Genomic DNA, 19834 nt, shown 5'->3' with positions numbered 1-19834 from the left:
CAGAGCAGGACTCATAGAGAAAGCAGACATAACCTTGACACCGGAGCAGGTCCAGAGCTGGATGGGTTATATATAGAAAGGTCTGTGACTGGTCATGTGTATGTGTGTGTGTGCGACTCTCTAATCCCATCTCTCGCTGATGGATGGATGGCGATCTGCTCCAGTAATGATGCCAGACGCCCCTCAGGTCACCCGCCCTCAGTACCCGGCAAATGATGATAGGGATGTGCCCAACTACATCTTTTCAAAAGCCAGTTGTCTTGAGAAAGCCTTGTGTTATTGGTTCATATGGTGGTGCTACAGGTTTTGAGTCCCTTGACTTCACCGACTCTATGCTGAAGGTGCCCTGCTTTTACCAAAGCAAATGGAAAGGCCATCTGTCTTTTGGCTCTCTTGTTCATTGAAGTGCTCAAGAAATGTTTGTTGTAACCTTGTTGTCCTAGTTTATCACCGTTACACGTCTTAATGTAGTCAAACTTGCAATAGTGCTTTCACTACAGTTAGATTTCACATTCATCGAGGTATCGTGAAAACTGCATGTTATTTTTTATCTAGTACTGTCTTGTATAAGCTATTTCACATCAGATGTTTACAAGACATACCATGCAGTAATAAAAAAAAACTGTGCATAAGTTTACATACCCTTAAATCTTAATTCTGTGTGTCATTTCCTGGAGGATACATGACTGTTTTTATGTTTTGTGATAGTTGTTCACGAGTCCCTTGTTTGTCGCCCAGTTTAACTGCCAGCTCCTGCATAGTATATACTTGACTTATACTTACAAAAAGACTAAATATATTTGAGCTATACATGTAATCCCAGAATCTGTGTTGGAACACATCTCATGTACAGATTTTCCAAAAATGGAAAAAAAAAACACAAGTGAAGAAGAAAAAAGAAACACAAGATACTAGCACACATAATCTAACACCATCATCTGACATAAAACAGCATCAAAACTGTAACGTTATGGAATAAAATGTGGACCGATGAAGAGATAATAATTACAGTCAAGCTTTGGGGTGTTGATCGACTCCATCTACATTTTTGATTATCGTTCTGAATCCAATTCATAGTCTTTTTTCAGCTTTTTGTTTAAAATGTTATTTATTTTTTATGGAACTTGCTGTTTTTTTCTTTGAATGTTTTGTATGTTCAGATATTCACATTAACAAAATATATACAAATTAAAACCTAAATAGGGGCAGTAGTATACTTTAAAGTATGATGTTAAGTTCACTTAAAGAAAACTTATGAGCATAGGAAAACAGTCGTTTACTAAGACTATATTTCAAAGTGTACAAAGTATTTAATTAGTAAACTGTCAGTATACACGTTTAGTATAATTGCAGTACAAACTACAGACATGGATGTAAACTAGTTGTGTACTCAAAGTGTGCTACTGTTATACTTAAAAGTATAGTTTTATATAATAGAAAGTGAGCCAATTTATTCCCAAGGAGTATTTAAACAGCACACTTATATACAAATATATTACTAGAACACTCATATTTGTATACTTGCTACATAAAGTATACTTAAAAATATACTTGAACTTTGCTTAAGTATACTTGATCAAAAAGGTGCTTAAAAAGATGCATTTTTTTTCATAACTATTTAAATAAAAGTCATGTTTCAAGTCATGTTTTGTTTTTAGCTAGTAAGAAAATATGTTTTTGTAATGCATTTGAAAGATTGTTGATTAATCTCTCTTATCTCAAAAGAACTAGGAAACTGTATTATTTTTTCATAGCACGACCTCTTTCATTAATTTCTGTGTTCTCTTGGTGGCTCGGCTAAGAGGCTTTCATGGTCTTTGAGTTCTTATTAAAGTTGTTGATGCAGAGGCAAGGCCCAAGTAACATTAGATCAAGACCTGCCCTCGTGAGCGTCACGGCTTTGGCTGATCCTTGACTGGTATCTACAAGATCGCCACTTCAGCACATATTTCTGTGAAATCTAACCGTCCTGAGTACCGAGTGTCCATTACCTCCCATCTGTTTGCATGCGAGGCGTCTCATGTCGCAGCTCTCGTGAGACGGCGGTCTGTTCATCTGTCACGGCAGAGAATTCACAGCGTGTTTAAAGCACTGCGAACGCTGCGGGAGTAACATCAGCCTGTTTGTTTAAGTTGAGTCATTTATAGACACTGTTAAAAGAAATATGAACGTGCGTGATATTTTTAGCAGCAAATACTAATTAGCGACAAGTCAGAGAGGGAACGATCAGTTCTGTCTCTTCTCAGCCTCCTGGGTTTCCGTAACATATAGACAACTGGAAAAAGAAAACTTGTCGAGACTGACTTTGAAAATTGACATGAAAGTAAAAAAAAAAAAATTAATCTAAATTTTAAACGTTTGAATGCTGTGATGTGTACTTGCATTACTATTTAAATAAATCAATTGTAGATTAAAATTAATAAGTAAATAATTCAATCAAAACAAAAAATAAAGCAAACTAATAAATAAATGCATAAAAATACTGGTTTATTTATAGATACTGTAGACAAATATTTGATTAAAAAAAATACATATTATAGATTAAAATAAATATTTAAATTGGATTAAAAGTGAGTGAGTGGGGTATAATGATGAGTATAAAAACAATGTAGCTTAATATTAACTAAATATAATTAGGCATATTAGTGATCTGTGTTATTCAAATACATTTATTGTCTTTATAAATGTTTTTGAATTGGCTTTTAGTTGTATATTTGTCGGTTTTCATTTTAATTTATTTAATTTTAAATATTTAGGCTAGTTTATTTCTGTATTTTTAAAAATAAAAAAATGCACTGATGAAAGGGCCTGCAGAAAGAGAGTTTATTGTTTATGTTAAGTTAAATTTAAAAACAAATATATATATGTATATGTGTGTGTGTGTGTGTGTGTGTGTGTGTGCTATTTAAAAACAACTGAGAGATAATGATATTGTATATGTAGGTTTTGGATTTCTCATCAAACAAAACAATACTAGTAATTAAAGCAGAATCTACATCAAAGCCACATATGCTAGAAAAGTCACATGACTGCAGGTGGTTCCTTGCTAATTGCTGTAATTCGTATCAGACTCCTTTTATATGAGAGAACGTGAGCCATAATCATTTTTCATTTGTTCCACAGATGTCTTTATTTATAACCGCACTTTCATCCAGTGAGTCTCTGCCTCGTATAATTAGTTCCTTCCTGTACGCCGCTGTAAAAGTCTCATTAAAGAAGAGGCAGAAGTGGCCTGATAACACTCTCCTTCTGTGTAATTAATGGTCTTCCTGCGGCCGCTGAGCTGACAATGAACCAGTATCTGCTCACCAGCCATCTGCTTGAACTCAGTTCTGTTATGTGGGGAAAAACATCAACTAATACATCACAAATACTATTAATGTTATTCATTTCTGAGGATAGTGATAAGATTTGTTCTGCAGACATGACCTCAAATCATGTCTTGTTGAGGAGAGTTGTCGTCTTTATTCTCTTTTTTTTTTTTTTTTTTTTTGCAATTTTCCAATACAAATATCAAAAAAAAAAAATACATATATATATTTGTATATATATATATATATATATATACAGTATTGTTCAAAATAATAGCAGTACAATGTGACTAACCAGAATAATCAAGGTTTTTAGTATATTTTTTATTGCTACGTGGCAAACAAGTTACCAGTAGGTTCAGTAGATTGTCAGAAAACAAACAAGACCCAGCATTCATGATATGCACGCTCTTAAGGCTGTGCAATTGGGCAATTAGTTGAAAGGGATGTGTTCAAAAAAATAGCAGTGTCTACCTTTGACTGTACAAACTCAAAACTGTTTTGTACAAACATTTTTTTTTTCTGGGATTTAGCAATCCTGTGAATCACTAAACTAATATTTAGTTTTATGACCACAGTTTTTTAAAACTGCTTGACATCTGTGTGGCATGGAGTCAACCAACTTGTGGCACCTCTCAGCTGTTATTCCACTCCATGATTCTTTAACAACATTCCACAATTATTTCACATTTCTTGGTTTTGCTTCAGAAACAGCATTTTTGATATCACCCCACAAGTTCTCAATTGGATTAAGGTCTGGAGATTGGGCTGGCCACTCCATAACATTAATTTTGTTGGTTTGGAACCAAGACTTTGCCCGTTTACTAGTGTGTTTTGGGTCATTGTCTTGTTGAAACAACCATTTCAAGGGCATGTCCTCTTCAGCATAGGGCAACATGACCTCTTCAAGTATTTTAACATATGCAAACTGATCCATGATCCCTGGTATGCGATAAATAGGCCCAACACCATAGTAGGAGAAACATGTCCATATCATGATGCTTGCACCTCCATGCTTCACTGTCTTCACTGTGTACTGTGGCTTGAATTCAGAGTTTGGGGGTCGTCTCACAAACTGCCTGTGGCCCTTGGACCCAAAAAGAACAATTTTACTCTCATCAGTCCACAAAATGTTCCTCCATTTCTCTTTAGGCCAGTTGATGTGTTCTTTGGCAAATTGTAACCTCTTCTGCACATGCCTTTTTTTTAACAGAGGGACTTTGCGGGGGATTCTTGAAAATAGATTAGCTTCACACAGACGTCTTCTAACTGTCACAGTACTTACAGGTAACTCCAGACTGTCTTTGATCATCCTGGAGGTGATCATTGGCTGAGCCTTTGCCATTCTGGTTATTCTTCTATCCATTTTGATGGTTGTCTTCCGTTTTCTTCCACGTCTCTCTGGTTTTGCTCTCCATTTTAAGGCATTGGAGATCATTTTAGCTGAACAGCCTATCATTTTTTGCACCTCTTTATAGGTTTTCCCCTCTCTAATCAACTTTTTAATCAAAGTACGCTGTTCTTCTGAACAATGTCTTGAACGACCCATTTTCCTCAGCTTTCAAATGCATGTTCAACAAGTGTTGGCTTCATCCTTAAATAGGGGCCACCTGATTCACACCTGTTTCTTCACAAAATTGATGACCTCAGTGATTGAATGCCACACTGCTATTTTTTTGAACACACCCCTTTCAACTAATTCAACTAATTGCCCAATTGCACAGCCTTAAGAGCGTGCAAATCATGAATGCTGGGTCTCATTTGTTTTCTGAGAATCTACTGAACCTACTGGTAACTTGTTTGCCACGTAGCAATAAAAAAATATACGAAAAACCTTGATTATTCTGGTTAGTCACATTGTACTGCTATTATTTTGAACAATACTGTATATATATATATATATATATATGTATATATGTATATGTGTGTGTGTGTGTGTGTGTGTGTGTGTGTTTATACAATGTGTTTAAAGAATTTTTAGTTTGCACTGGAAAATTTGACAAAAATAATTATATTTATTCTATTTTATAATTTATATTATATTTATATTTATATTATTTTTATAATAATTATATATATATATATATATATATATATATATATATATATATATATATATATATATATATATATAATTATAAAAATAATATAAATAGAATATAAATTATAGAATATAAAATAATATAATATAAAATAGTATAATATATATATATATATATATATATATATATATATATATATATATATATATATATATATATATATATATATATATATAATCTGTGTTTATACTTTATTTATAAATAAATAGATTAAAAAAATTTCTTAATAGGAAAATATATTTACTCATTATTTTTGTCTTATTTTCCAGTACAAATATAAAAGTGTGTGTGTGTGTGTGTGTGTGTGTGTGTGTTAAAAATATTACTTATTAAATATCCTTAAATAATGCAATTTAAAAATATAAAAAATATACACATTCAAATTCCAAAATGTGTTTGCGTATATAAAAAAATCCAAAAAATATTTTTAAAATAATAACATAATAATGCTTTAATATTAAAAAGGTATAAAATGTATTAATATTATGAAATGTTGTTTAAAAATATTTTATAATGTAATATACTATATTACACAATAATGTACACACTTTACAATATGTATGCTATACACACATTTGCTTAATTTTCTTATAATAATCCCCCCCAAAACGCATCGATTCCACACCTGCACTGCTGATTTCTTCAGCTGGATGTGGATGTGTTAAAGTGGGCTCTGCAGCCGAGCAGCCCTGAATCCAGCTCAGATGCTGCTCTGATTTCTAGAGGAGGACCTGTGGGAGACATCAGGAGATTGCCTGTTAGAAGGTGAAAATTGAGCAGGGAATGAGCCGCGGTCGCACTCGCTGACTGAGACCATTATGAGTCTTAATGGAGGAGCAGAAACGTGTTTGGAGACGGCTGGCTTATCTACTGCACATTTAACAGATACTGGCTGTGGAAGATTGCTGGAAAAATTAGCACTTCTGGGAAAAACCTCCCGAGCAAAACCCCGCAGCACAGTATCATGCATAAATTAAAGGAGTGTTTCAGGGTGTTTTCACCTTAATGTCTGCAGCAGACAGGTGCGCCGGAGGATTTCATGCAAGAACCTCACGACTGTTCTTCTGTTAAAGCAATTAATATAACTGATTGGGTTTTTGTTTTTTAAGTTGGTTGTATAGATATTTTAATCATTCAGCATCATCCATTTCCATCGTCTGATCACACAACACTTAAACTTTGAGAAGCATGATTGCAGGAGTGTTGTTTTGTGAAAAACGTTTATTTAAAAATTATTATTTTGTGTTTAATAATAGAAAAATATTTTTATATTACATATTTAATAGTATTATATTAATGATATTTTGAAATAGTGTTGTAAAATGCAAGATATAGACGTATATATTTTGTTTATTTATTTATATCTGATCATTTAAATATTGTTACATAAATACTATTTAATAATTAAAATTTATACACACTTAAAAATTATATTTATTAACTATATTTTTTATATGTATAATTCAATTTATTCTTAAAAATTTCGTAATAATTATTTGTTTAAATTTGATGATTTAAATATTACTTAATATTTTATTTATTTTATTTTATTTTATTTTATTTTATTTTATTTTATTTTATTTTATTTTATTTTATTTTATTTTATTTTATTTTATTTTATTTTATTTTATTTTATTTTATTTTATTATTTTATTTTATTTTATTTTATTTAAAAGCAACAAATCTTAGGTCCTGTCCACACGGAGACACGTTTTGCTGTATTTGCTTTTTTTTTTTTTTTATCCACGTCAGGTTTTTTTATTTAGGCCGACTTTAATAGTCATTTTTCCAAGGCATAATAAGTGCTGTTAGTGGGTTTTGATGTTTGCAAAACGTTTAACCCTTCACATGAGCAGTCAGAATCAAACAGAGCAATGTTCTCTCTAAAAAAGGCACTTTGAATTCAGCTCTGTCTGTTGCTCCAGGATGAATGGCGTTTCATTTTCTCTCCAGGTACGACACCATCACTAACCAGTGGGAGATGGTGGCTCCTTTGCCCAAACCTGTCCATTCTGCGGCGGCGACGGTGTGTGGGGGGAAGATCTATGTGTTTGGGGGAGTGAACGAGGCCGGCCGCTCTGCTGGAGTCCTTCAGTCATATGTGCCTCAAACCAACGCCTGGAGCTTTATTGAGTCGCCAATGATCGGTAAGAGCGCTCGGGACAATTACTGAAGTGCAAACTCTGCTCCTCACCTGCTGTCTTCTGGGTATGAGAGCTTATCAGTCACATACACTACTGCTCGAAAGTTTTGAGGTCAGTATGAAGTATTATATGAATACTTTTATTCAGAAAGGATGCATTGAATTGATCAAATATGCCGGTAAATAAGCCAAAAGATTCCTATTTTGAACAAATACTGTTCAAAATAGAATGCAAAAAATTACACAGTTGTGAAGCAGCACAACTGTTTTAGTTTTAAACATTGAGTGGAGTAATGATGCTGAAAATTCAACTTTGATCACAGAAATAAATTACAAATTTAAAATGTATTTACATAGAAAACGGTAATTTTTATGTCACAGTATTACTGTGTTTACTGTGTTTTTACTCAAATAAATGCAAAAAGCATTCCAAGCCAAGCTTTCGCACGCTAGTGCAATAATATACTGTAAATGTATGGAAATATATTTTACAACTCTTGCATGGATGCATGGATAATTTCAGGCCCCCCATCAGATGCATTGTATGCCTAAAGTTTTGCATTAGACAGTTCTGAAACTGAGAAACTATAACTTCATGGGATTTCACTAGTATTTGACCTCATTAGTATTTGGCATTTTGACACACGCCAGAGATCTTCAGCTTGTGGGTGGAGGGACGCTCAAGGGAGAAGGAACCTGTGTCTCAGAGGCGAAAGCAGCCCTGAGGGACACACAGCGAGAGCAGGACTCGGGCGTTTCATTACCGCTGGAAAAGCAAGCGTTTCCCCATTAGTGCAGAAATAAGTGTGGATTTGAACAAGGACACACAGCCACACTCAAACCGCCCTGAAACCAGCTTCATCTGCCAGTTTTAGTCAGCAGAAGAAGTTATTTTGGATATCCCTGACTGCTGCAAGCCTTTCTCACAGACACGTCTGACGTTTAAAATATACAGGCACACTACAATAATTAGTTAACATTACATAAAAGTGAAAAATGCTTCTAAAGCATTTATTAATCTTAGTAAAAGTGCAGTTAGTTAATATCATGCATTTATGCGAAGTGATTGCTTATTGGTCTTCTTTTGATGAATTATGGTTATTTTTATTGGTTGTTATTTGATCTCCCCCATGTTTCTGAATGAGAATCTACAATTAATCTACAATTAATACTGTAAAGCAAAGAGATTTCAAAATGAGAAAAAAAGCATAGGAAAGACAATAGATAGGAAAGATGATAAATCATTATCTGTTTATTGCTGTTCTTTAAACACACTTTTGTATTTGCAAACTCCAGTGTAAGTCAGCAAGATTTATAAATGTCTTGTTATATTTGTGTGGCATGCATGAATAAACGAGGAACTTTAAAGCGAATCAGTTCATATTCATCTCGGTGATGCATGAGCTTGTATCTGCTTGAATGGGGTTAGTCTGAAATCTCTAAAAGAGTATTTTTGGGCCAGCTAATTGGCGCGTGTGTTCTTTAGCAAAGCAGTGGCGTTTTGCAGCAACAAATTGACCAGAATTAGTTTGTTTTTAATGAGATTTGCAGCGTCCTCCAGCAGTCGTCAGTGTGAACAGAGCTTCACTGTAAACGGTTTCTGCTAACATTAAGTGCACGCATAATAAAAACTCAACCTTAGCTAGTAACGAGTTTCTCGTGTTTGCATGCCTTCAACAGTTTCTCACTAATTATCCTCTCTGCTACTAGACAAGACCATCATTCACATTTACAGATGACTCAAAGTCTTTACACTTAATGCTTTTCCTCTAGAATTCATCTTGTGCAGCATCTATGGCTTAGATGTATTAAATGCCAAAAGGCCGTGATTTCATTTAATTACTGTGAGCATTGCATGTTCAAAATCAAAACATGGATCTGTTGTACGTTTCAGAGCATTTTGCAATCTCTGAAAATAGTTTATAATATTTTTTGTTTAATAATTAGAATTTTTGATTTTTGAAAAGAAAATACTTAGTTTAAAAAAATGCACAAAAATACTATTTTTTTAATTGTATATGGAAAATATATATTTTAAAACGTTTTACTCTAAAACTGAGAAAATTAAATCTTAACAAATCATGTTCCAAATTTGAGATTGATATCTGAAATATTTAATTAGTTTTGTACTATTCCAGTGAAGTAAAAAAAAAAAAAAGTCACAATGATTTAACAGCACCACAAGGGTAAAAGCAAAGGAAAGAGTTAAAAAAACAACAACAAAAAATGTATAAGTACATAAGAAATTCTTTAGAAATAATGATGTCTCAGAAGTGTTGTGAAACACAAGCAAAATGTCCGAGCTTCTTTTGTGGATTGTAGAAAATACACCATTAAATTATTATGAAGCTGTCCATGTAATTTATGTCCTCTTAAAATATGATATGATGTGTGTTGTGAGGAACAGATCCAAATATACGTTGTAATTTGAAGCATACACTTCATTGGATTGTCATATTTCTGAGTTTTTTTTCTCAGGTTTACTATAGTTGACTAAAACTAAAATCCAAAAAAATATTGTGTGTGTGTGTGTTAATTTAAATAAAATGAACTTTAACTACATTAAATTAAATGGTAAAATCTTATTTTTTTATCAGGGAATTTCCAAGTTACTAAAATAACTAAAAGGTAAAACTGAAATAAAAAAATAAAAAAATTACAAAAACTAGATATATTTAAAAGAAACTAAAACACAAAAAATAATAATAATAACAAAAGCACATGACAAAATTTCTAAAACTAAAATCATAAATAAAAAAACAATTTATAAGAAATTGAAATACAATAAACTCTAACTGAAATAAAAATTAAATGTAGAACAAAAAAAAACATATTTTATTCCTGATTATTGCCAAGGTACTGAAATATCAAAACAAACAAGGTGTTATTTCCTGATGATTTTCCTCCTTGTTTCTCCTTGTCAGTGAGTTTTTTTGTAGCGCATGAGTCCTATGGACTACTTTTATTGTGTTTCTTCTTGTTTTCTTGCTCTTTTCTGAGCTGGAAAGATGTCACTATGATCTGTGTGAAGATTCTTCATTCTAGTTCCACAGGAGTAATAACAGCGTCCAGGTTCAGAACGACACGAGAGTGAGTAAATAATGACAGAGCTGTCATCTTTGTGGAACAAGCTCTTCCTCCAGCCAGTTGTTGATGTACGTAACTGAACGTGAATTAGGTCTGACGCGTCACATCAAACTCCTTCAAAAGCATCAGATAATGCATCAGAAATGTGAGCGCGGTTATTATGGCTGTGCAAAAAAATCGTATATGATTTTCATGCGCATCCTGTAATTAGTAGTATATCTCCAGCACATGCGTTCAGATCAGGGTTGCCAGATTTTCACAACAAATCCTAGCCAGTTGCTTCTCAAAACTAGTCCAAAACTAGCCAAAGGGCGTTTCCAGGAGGTTCCCCAATAAAAATTGCTTCCGGGGGTTAAAATATACGTTTTTTGGAAGGGTTGCCTTGGTAAAATTCGCATTTTAGGGGCTAAATATAACGTTATTGGTATTGAGGTCGCTTCAATCCACAGACATGAAAACCAACCGCAGACTTGGCAACACTGGTTCAGGTGGAGCGGCATTTACTTTACAAAGCCATAGTCTACCGACAACTAACACAAAATTAACAAAGGGTCGCCTGAGATTTTTAAATCGATTTAGTGTAGATTGTCAGTGAATTACGGCTCTGTGTAGTACCGTATTTTTCGGACTATAAGTCGCATTTATTTAGAACCAAGAGAAAAAATTTCCGTCTGCAGCCACAAGAGGGCGCTCTATGCTGCTCAATGCTCCTGTAGTCTAAATTGAAGACATAGAGCACCCTCTTGTGGCTGGAGACGGTAATATTTTCTCTTGGTTCTAAATAAATGCGACTTATAGATGGTTTTGGTTTATTTCTCTTGGTTTATTTCTCTCGGTTCATGTCAAATTAATTTAGATAAATAAGTCGCACCTGACTATAAGTCGCAGGACCAGCCAAACTATGAAAAAAAGTGTGACTTATAGTCCGGAAAATACGGTAAAGGCCAACCAGTGTTGCCAAGTCTGCGTTGTTGTTTTTCATGTCCGCAAGTCGAAGTGACAATACCAATAACGTAATATTTAGCCCCTAAAATGTGAATTTTACCAAGGCAACCCTGCCAAAAAACATATTCAATTCAATTTTCAATTCAAGTTTATTTGTATAGCGCTTTTTAGAAAACAAATCGTTATAAAGCAACTTTACAGAAAATTATGTTTCTACAATATTTATTAGTAGCTAGTAGTTTGTGCACATTTGACAGGATTTTAGAAAAAATAATAATAATAATACAAGACGTAGTCAGCTAGATGATGAACTATCAATATTATTAATTAAGTTATTATATGATTCAGTCACACATTTAGCAGTAATTGTTAGTTCTGTTTGTTCATTCAGGGTTAGCATCATCTGAGGTCCTCTGAGGGTCAGCATCATCTCTTCTCAGGTGTTCTGGATCCGGACTGGAGCTTGTGTAAATCCTAGTTACCACGGGATGTAAATCCCGTGGCAAAACATAGAAACAAAATACAGACATCATTAGCATAGCTGCTGATCCAACAAAGTAAAATTAGTTTAACCCAAGCTAATGAATAAAAATGCACCTTTGATCAGATGCAACTACACTCACAATTAAAAAGATACATTATTTGAATGCTTGGCGAAAGAGATGTGTTTTTAATCTAGATTTAAACAGAGAGAGTGTGTCTGAACCCCGAACATTATCAGGAAGGCTATTCCAGAGTTTTGGAGCCAAATGTGAAAAAGCTCTACCTCCTTTAGTGGACTTTGCTATCCTAGGAACGACCAAAAGTCCAGCGTTTTGTGACCTTAGGGTGCGTGATGGGTTGTAACGTGGTAGAAGGCTAGTTAGGTACGCAGGAGCTAAATCATTTAGGGCCTTATAGGTAAGTAATGATAATTTGTAACTGATACGGAACTTAATAGGTAACCAGTGCAGAGACTGTAAAATTGTAATAATTAGTATCTCTGTCTTATCCGAATTAAATTGGAGAAAATTATTTGTCATTCAATCTTTTACATTTTTAACACACTCTGTTAGCTTAGATAATTGGGAAGTTTCATCTGGTCTAGTTGAGATATATAGCTGAGTATCATAAGCATAACAGTGGAAGCTAATTCCGTATTTTCTAATAATATTACCCAGGGGCAACATGTATATTGAAAATAGAAGGGGACCTAGGACGGATCCTAGTGGCACTCCATATTTTACTGATGATAAATTAGATGACTCCCCATTTAAATAAACAAAATGGTAGCGATCGGACAGGTAGGATCTAAACCATCTTAGAGCCTGCCCTTGAATACCTAATACTTTTGTAATTGATCTATGAGTATGTCATGATCTATGGTGTCGAACGCAGCACTAAGATCAAGTAAGACTAGAAATGAGATGCAGCCTTGGTCTGACGCAAGGAGCAGGTCAATTTTAATTTTAACAAGTGCAGTTTCTGTGCTATGGTGGGGCCTAAAACCTGACTGAAATTCTTCATACAGATCATTTTTATGCAGGAAGGTGCTCAATTGAGCAGACACAACTTTTTCTAAAATTTTAGACATAAATGGAAGATTTGAAATAGGTCTATAATTTGCCAGTACACTAGGATCTAGTTTTGGTTTCTTAACATATATTTTAATCCCGGGAAGCAATTTATATCGGGGAACCTCCTGGAAACATGCTTGGGCTAGGTTTGAGAAGCAACTGGGCAGGATTTGTTGTGAAAACCTGGCAACCCTGATCTAAACGCACATGCTGGAGACGCACTTCTAATTACAGGAGCGTCTTTATTGATGAGATGCGCATGAAAATCCCATTCGATTTTTTGCACAGCCCTAGCAGTTATGCCGTTCATTGCAGCGAGAGTGAGATATGACGCAAACATCCACTCACACACATGGTCGAACAGCCAAGTAGATGATGAGCGTTTAGAGCCGGTGACTCAAAGCTCAGAGACGCCGGCGGACATCATCTCCAAAGGCCAGCTGCATGTGACATGATATTTGGATTATTGTGTGCGATCTGGAAAGGTCATTGGTGATGTCAAGTGTTGCTGGTGGATAATGAACTCTTGAGGGTTTCAGCCGGTAACGTCATCTCAGCTCGAGCGCTTATTGATTTCGATGTTGCTCTGGACCGTGAGGCGCTTATTGATTCTGATGTCGCTGTGGACATTGTGGCCCAGGGATCATATGTTTATTGCAGCCGTGTTTGTGTAAGAACCAGCAAAGGCTCAAATACAAAGCACCTCAGTCTTCATTGTCTTGTTATTTGACTTCAGACACGATCGATAAAGCCATGGAAACGGTCAACAGTGGTAGAGGAACTAAAATGACTGTAGCATAATAAAATGGCCGTGTAATTGCAGTGTAGGTCAGTGGAGACTAACGGCTGAAAGATGTGGGGAGGTAAAGGTTGCAGGCTCAAACCCAATAAAAACCGATCACGGTTTAGGTTTATGTGATTGATTTAATGCTTTTATTCAGGAAGGACTCATTAAAGTAATGAAAGGTGACAGTAAAGACATTTATAATGAAACAATGTGTATTTCAATATTGTTTTGAACTGTATCAAATAATCACAGTTTCCACAAAAGTATGAAACCGTTTTCATCGTTGATAAAATTACGAAATATTCAGCATATTAGAATGATTTCCGAAGGATCGTTTGATACTGAAGACTGAAGTAATGATGCTAAACAAGTGCTAATAAGTTTTAAAAAATATTACTCTTTTCACAGTGTTTTTGTTCAAATAAATGCATTAAAGTATTTACAAAATTTAAGTGCATTAACATTTGCCTGAAATACACAATGACTGATAAAATTCTCCTGTGCACTGCAAAAATAACTACTTAAAAGAGTCTTTAATTGGTCTTTTTTTGTGTGTGTGTGTACTTTTTATCCAGTTAAAGTGTCAAAAAACAAACTAATGTTGCAACAAGATCAATTTAGTTGAGAAGCAACGTTGCACGTAATAGTACATTTTTGTAGATTGCATTGCAATATAAGAGTATTTTGTCTTTTGCACTTGCAGATTTTTAAAACGCTTGTTTTAAACTTTTACAGTATACTTCAAAATTTAAGAAATGCGCGAATTCTCTTGTGGTAAAGATGCAAGTCTTAAGCATGAATGCAAGTGTTGCTTCTGACCATCCTTTTTAGATATTTTAACCAGAAAAATCAGACCTAAATTCTTGTTCAGTATAGTATTTATTGCATTGTTGGTGACACATTGAGCACTGAAAAACGATAAGATCTGCCGTGGAGTAGTTTGATTGGGTCAGTCAGCAGTAAGAGAATTGTCAGTGATCTTCCTAATGTTCCCTTTCGCAGTTATTCATCTCTGTCCGTCTTATCGGCAGGGAACAGTATTGTCAAGCGTCTGTGAATGACAACACCTTCCTCCCGCTGGCACACTGACTGTGTTTGACAGGCCAGAAACGCAGTGGGACAGGCTCGGGCTCCTGCTGTACTGTATTGTGTTCTGTGTTTAACATGTAAATAAAGCGGCCGTGGAGAAGAGCCGCCCGTAGACATGGAACGCATCGGGGAGACGAAGGGCTTTGGTGTTATAGCCACATTTATGGAAGTGTGAAACTTTAACTAAAAGCACCACTGCTGTTTGTGTGCGATATTCCTTCAAGAGCCCCGTTTAGTAGTTGTGCCACATGAGTGAGGATGATTGACACTTCAGATTCACTCCAAATCATCCTCAAACATGTGCGGTCAAGCAGAGAACTGATGCCAGACGGAGATTCCCTCGAGAAACACTGCAAAGAAAGTTCAGAAAACAACTCCAGAGAGGCAGAAGGTGAAAACAACTAGGTCACATTTCACTGTTTTTAATTGTTTTGTTGTTGTTGTTGTTTGTTTGTTCTAAGGGAAGAGTCTAAACTATCTCCAGTGGTTATTTACTTACAGACCACAAACACTGTCAACTAAACCGCAATAAACCCAGGAAATTAATTTAAATAATACAGAAATTATGTAAATAATAAATCATATTTTGTGCATTACAATATTAAAAATCGCATTCATTTTTGTTTGTAGTTCTATTAAAACGGAAATAATTTGGTATAGAATACTAAGAAATACTTGCCTTCAGTCAAAAAGATGCCATTAAACTTTATATTGTTTCTTAAGATTGGATGTGAAATTATTGCAATATAGAAGTATATTTAAAAACTTTAATGTTAGGTGCGATTAATCGTGATTCATTTCAGAAAAAAAAAGTGCTTGCTATAATGTGTGTGTGTGTGTGTGTGTATATATCATTACAATAATGAAAATGTTATTTAATTCAATTAATATATTTTGTTTATATTTACATTTAAATAAAAATGTTTCTATTTCTCTCTTTTTGCATTACAATGAGTTTTTTTATGCAGATAATGTAAATATTGTTAAATTTTATTTAAATGTCATTGTTTTAAATAGTACAAAAATTATAATTTAAATAATATTTATTTCTATGGTTTTGCTTGTATTGCATAATTTAGAAATTTTTGCATCACAATAATGCATTATTAAATATTTATAATTAAAGATTAAATAAAGATTATTTATTCATTTATTGTAATACAGATTGAAGCCACACACAAAATCAAACATATACATAAATATAAACAATAAATGAATCAATATATATATATAATTGTTTTATTAATTAATTTATTGTGTGGTGAAATATGTCTCAGTTCTTAAATATGTCTCAGTACCAATGGACTGTGGTGGTGATCTTGTATTTATCTTGTGATTAGAGCATCGCTTAACTTTGATAGATTAAGTGAGATCAAATATTTATCTTGTTTGGTGTTCAGTATTGCCCATTGCACATGGACAGCATGCACGCTTCTATTTCTGACCATTATTTATTCATCTTTCCTCCTCTTCCTTAGTTTTTTACATTATTTGTAATATCTGTTCTTCCCAGGAGGTCTCACTCCAAATCTGAAAAGGCTCAAGATTTAATTAGCTCAATGTTCTCCCGTCTCTCTTCAGCGGCTGAGGTTGAAGTCACAGCTGCTGGGTTGAATGCGAATTCAATTCAATTATTTGCCACTCATCAATTATTTATGTGTTTTCCCCTGCTTGATTACTCAAATCAAAGAAGTTAACCACATTCATGCCAACATAATGTGCTGGAACAGGGCTATTGATTTACAATTGGACAGTCAACAGAATGACCTCAGCTGTTACTGTTAGACTCATATATTGTTGAAATTAATAAGCTGTTGCTTGGCTTTCTCAATAAATGAAACGTAATATGCTTACTGTTTACATCTCTGCTGTAAAATGGGGTTTGTTATCTTGTTTATAAGATGAGGTGTGATGCTTTAACAAGACATTTATCTGAAGTCAGCATGAAGCCAATTGACCTAATGTACTTTAATACGTCTTCCTGGTCTTACTCTGAATGATTCATCTGTGCCGCCATTCCTGATTGCAAGATTGCAATCCAAAATGCAATTCATTCACTTATGGACTGGTTTTATTGTGTTTTTACATTGTGTTTTGACTTCCAACTCACAAAATTGGTGACTTGTGTTTTATTCTCCCATTGTTCAGATAACAAATACGCCCCTGCGGTGACTCTGAATGGATATATCTTCATCCTCGGAGGAGCGTATGCCAGAGCCACCACCATATACGACCCCGACAAGGGAAACATCAAAGCAGGACCCAACATGAACCACTCCAGACAGTTCTGCAGGTAAGACCAGCATTAGGCTATGGAAGAAGAAGAAGAAGAGCTGTCAGAAAGCTAGTTAGTCGTGACTACTTAAACCGTTCATGATTGTATAAATACAGCTATATATATATAGGAGTATAGGTTTGCTGTACTGGTGCATCAGTAGTATTACTTCCTAAGTAATACCACTCTGTTTTGAGAATTTGAATTTGTACACTAAATCCAAAATGCTAATAGAGTGAAACATTGCTTAATTGAAGCTTTGAAAAATTTATGAAACTTTTGCGTTCAAATCACTGGTTCGGAGCTTGTATCAAACTCACCAAGTCATGTGATTTAAAGCACACATAGTTTCATCATTTCTCACCAATTACGACTCAAAAGGTCCCATAAACTGGAAAATATATAGTTACTCAGTTTATATTGCATTACAGACATGAATTATACCTCAAATCATGTGTCTTGTTGAGGCTACTTCATGTGAACACTTACATATTCTTCAAATCAAGTATTTATAGTCAAGATTAGACACTTTTAGATGCTTTAGTTAGTCAAAAAACGTACTTAAAGCTTATATATATATATATATATATATATATATATATATATATATATATATATATATATATATATATATATATATATATATATATATAGTACACCACAGGCTTCCACTCCAGCTGTCTAAAATGCATTTGTTTTTTAGTTTTTAGTGCTTTGACAAAGTAATCTTTATTGTTATTGTCCTTATTAATTTAGTGAGAAATGCATGTAAATGTGTTGCAGTCGTTTTCAAATAACCCAAAAAAATACAATTCTCGCCCCATAACTGCTACCATTACGTAATGTTAATGAACATAATGAGCATTAACAACCATCATCAAGTGAATGCAGATGGATCAAGCTGGGAAAAGCACATTGTCAAAGCGATGTGTTCCAGTTTGCACAAAGCCTCCCCTGCTCACTCTTTAGATTTTATTCGGTGTCCCCCAGGGTCGTGCTTTGGGCCCGATTTGCTTTCAACGCTGATTGGTATTCGCAGCAGAGGCAGCAATTAGCTCAGCAGCAGATGAAGCATGAATGAGCTGCCAAACAATCACTAGAGCATCAGGTCCTCCCAAAACACACACAGACACCTTTTATGCTTCCACTGTGTATTTGTGATACAAATATGTTTTCCCGAAACGACACGTCAGTTACAGTCATACTCGCATGAGTTTCTGCATTAACATTTTGAAGCCTGTCAAGGGCTTGAAATGAATACGGCCCAAAGAGAAGATTAGGAGGTAGATGATTCGTCTCATCCATCAGTTAGACAGTTTTACAATACCGAGCCTTTATGTAAGATGGCAAATGGGAACATAATCTTTATCATCACACTTATGTACAGTATATGTGGTTCAAAATCCAGAAATTTGTTCTCGAATAACTAGGGCCGAGAATCTGAGAGGATTACACAGTCTGGTGCCAATTCACAACTCCAACATTGCCAAAGTATTTTAGCACTGTGTTCGGTCCAATCAGAAACTGAACCAGCGAACAAGGTTTTGCATTAAGAGGAGAATGGCAGGCCAAGACTTAAAGCCCTCAGCTTTAGAAGATATAGCAGTTTTGGGTTAGCTTATAGTGTATGAAATCTACTTAGGTGTAGACAGTTTCTTATTGATAATATGTTATATTTTTGAATATAATTTAAAAAAATTATTATTTCTCACTTTAAAGTTTTAGTAGTTTTGTTGTTTTTTTAATAAATTTTCATTTTTATATGTCTGTAATTTTTATCATTTTTTATTCATTCGTTTTAGTTTATTCATTTTTAGTATTTTATTACTTTCAGTTAATGTAAATGAAAAGCTGAAATAAAATAATTTAAAGTTTTTTTTAGTTAATGTTTAATGTTAATGTTTATTTTATTTCAAGTAAAAAAATGTATTGATTTAATTTTAGTTAAGAATAAAATCACTGGTTTACTGTGCCACTGTATATTTGTTGTTATTGTTTTTTCTAATATATATATATATATATATATATATATATATATATTATTATTATTAATTTTGTTATCACTTTTATTTGTTTTAGTTATTGTTATATTTTTTTCTGCCGTTTTATCTTTGTTTGTTTTTAATAATAACAATTAATAATAGGCTCAGGGTTGTCTGATAACCTCTTATTGTTTTTATATTATATATTTAATCTCTTTATTATTATTAGCATTTTTATTTAAAAAAAGTTTAGTTTAATAATCTTTCTTTTTTGTTTTTATTATTATTAGTAGCAGTATGTTGTAGTGGTATTTTATTTCACATTATTATAGGTTCTAGGTGGTACAGTTTTGTTCAAAATAATAGCAGTACAATGTGACTAACCAGAATAATCAAGGTTTTTCGTATATTTTTTTATTGCTACGTGGCAAACAAGTTACCAGTAGGTTCAGTAGATTCTCAGAAAACAAATGAGACCCAGCATTCATGATATGCACGCTCTTAAGGCTGTGCAATTGGGCAATTAGTTGAATTAGTTGAAAGGGGTGTGTTCAAAA

General features: G+C 33.8%; 1 protein-coding gene across 1 annotated transcript in view; it reads left to right on the top strand.

Moving 5' to 3' along the window:
* Positions 1-19834, top strand: part of LOC127933542 (kelch-like protein 29) — a 112230-nt gene that overhangs the window by 88030 nt on the left and 4366 nt on the right. Inside the window, exons 12-13 of the mRNA XM_052530585.1 lie at positions 7367-7560; positions 17169-17313. Coding sequence (XP_052386545.1) covers positions 7367-7560; positions 17169-17313 — 339 coding nt within the window. The remainder of the gene's footprint in view (positions 1-7366; positions 7561-17168; positions 17314-19834) is intronic.

This window comes from Carassius gibelio, chromosome A17, assembly GCF_023724105.1.
Source record: "Carassius gibelio isolate Cgi1373 ecotype wild population from Czech Republic chromosome A17, carGib1.2-hapl.c, whole genome shotgun sequence".
Taxonomy (NCBI): domain Eukaryota; kingdom Metazoa; phylum Chordata; class Actinopteri; order Cypriniformes; family Cyprinidae; genus Carassius; species Carassius gibelio.
The sequence above is the reverse complement of the archived record's forward strand: the minus strand, read 5'-3'. Positions and strand labels throughout refer to the sequence as shown.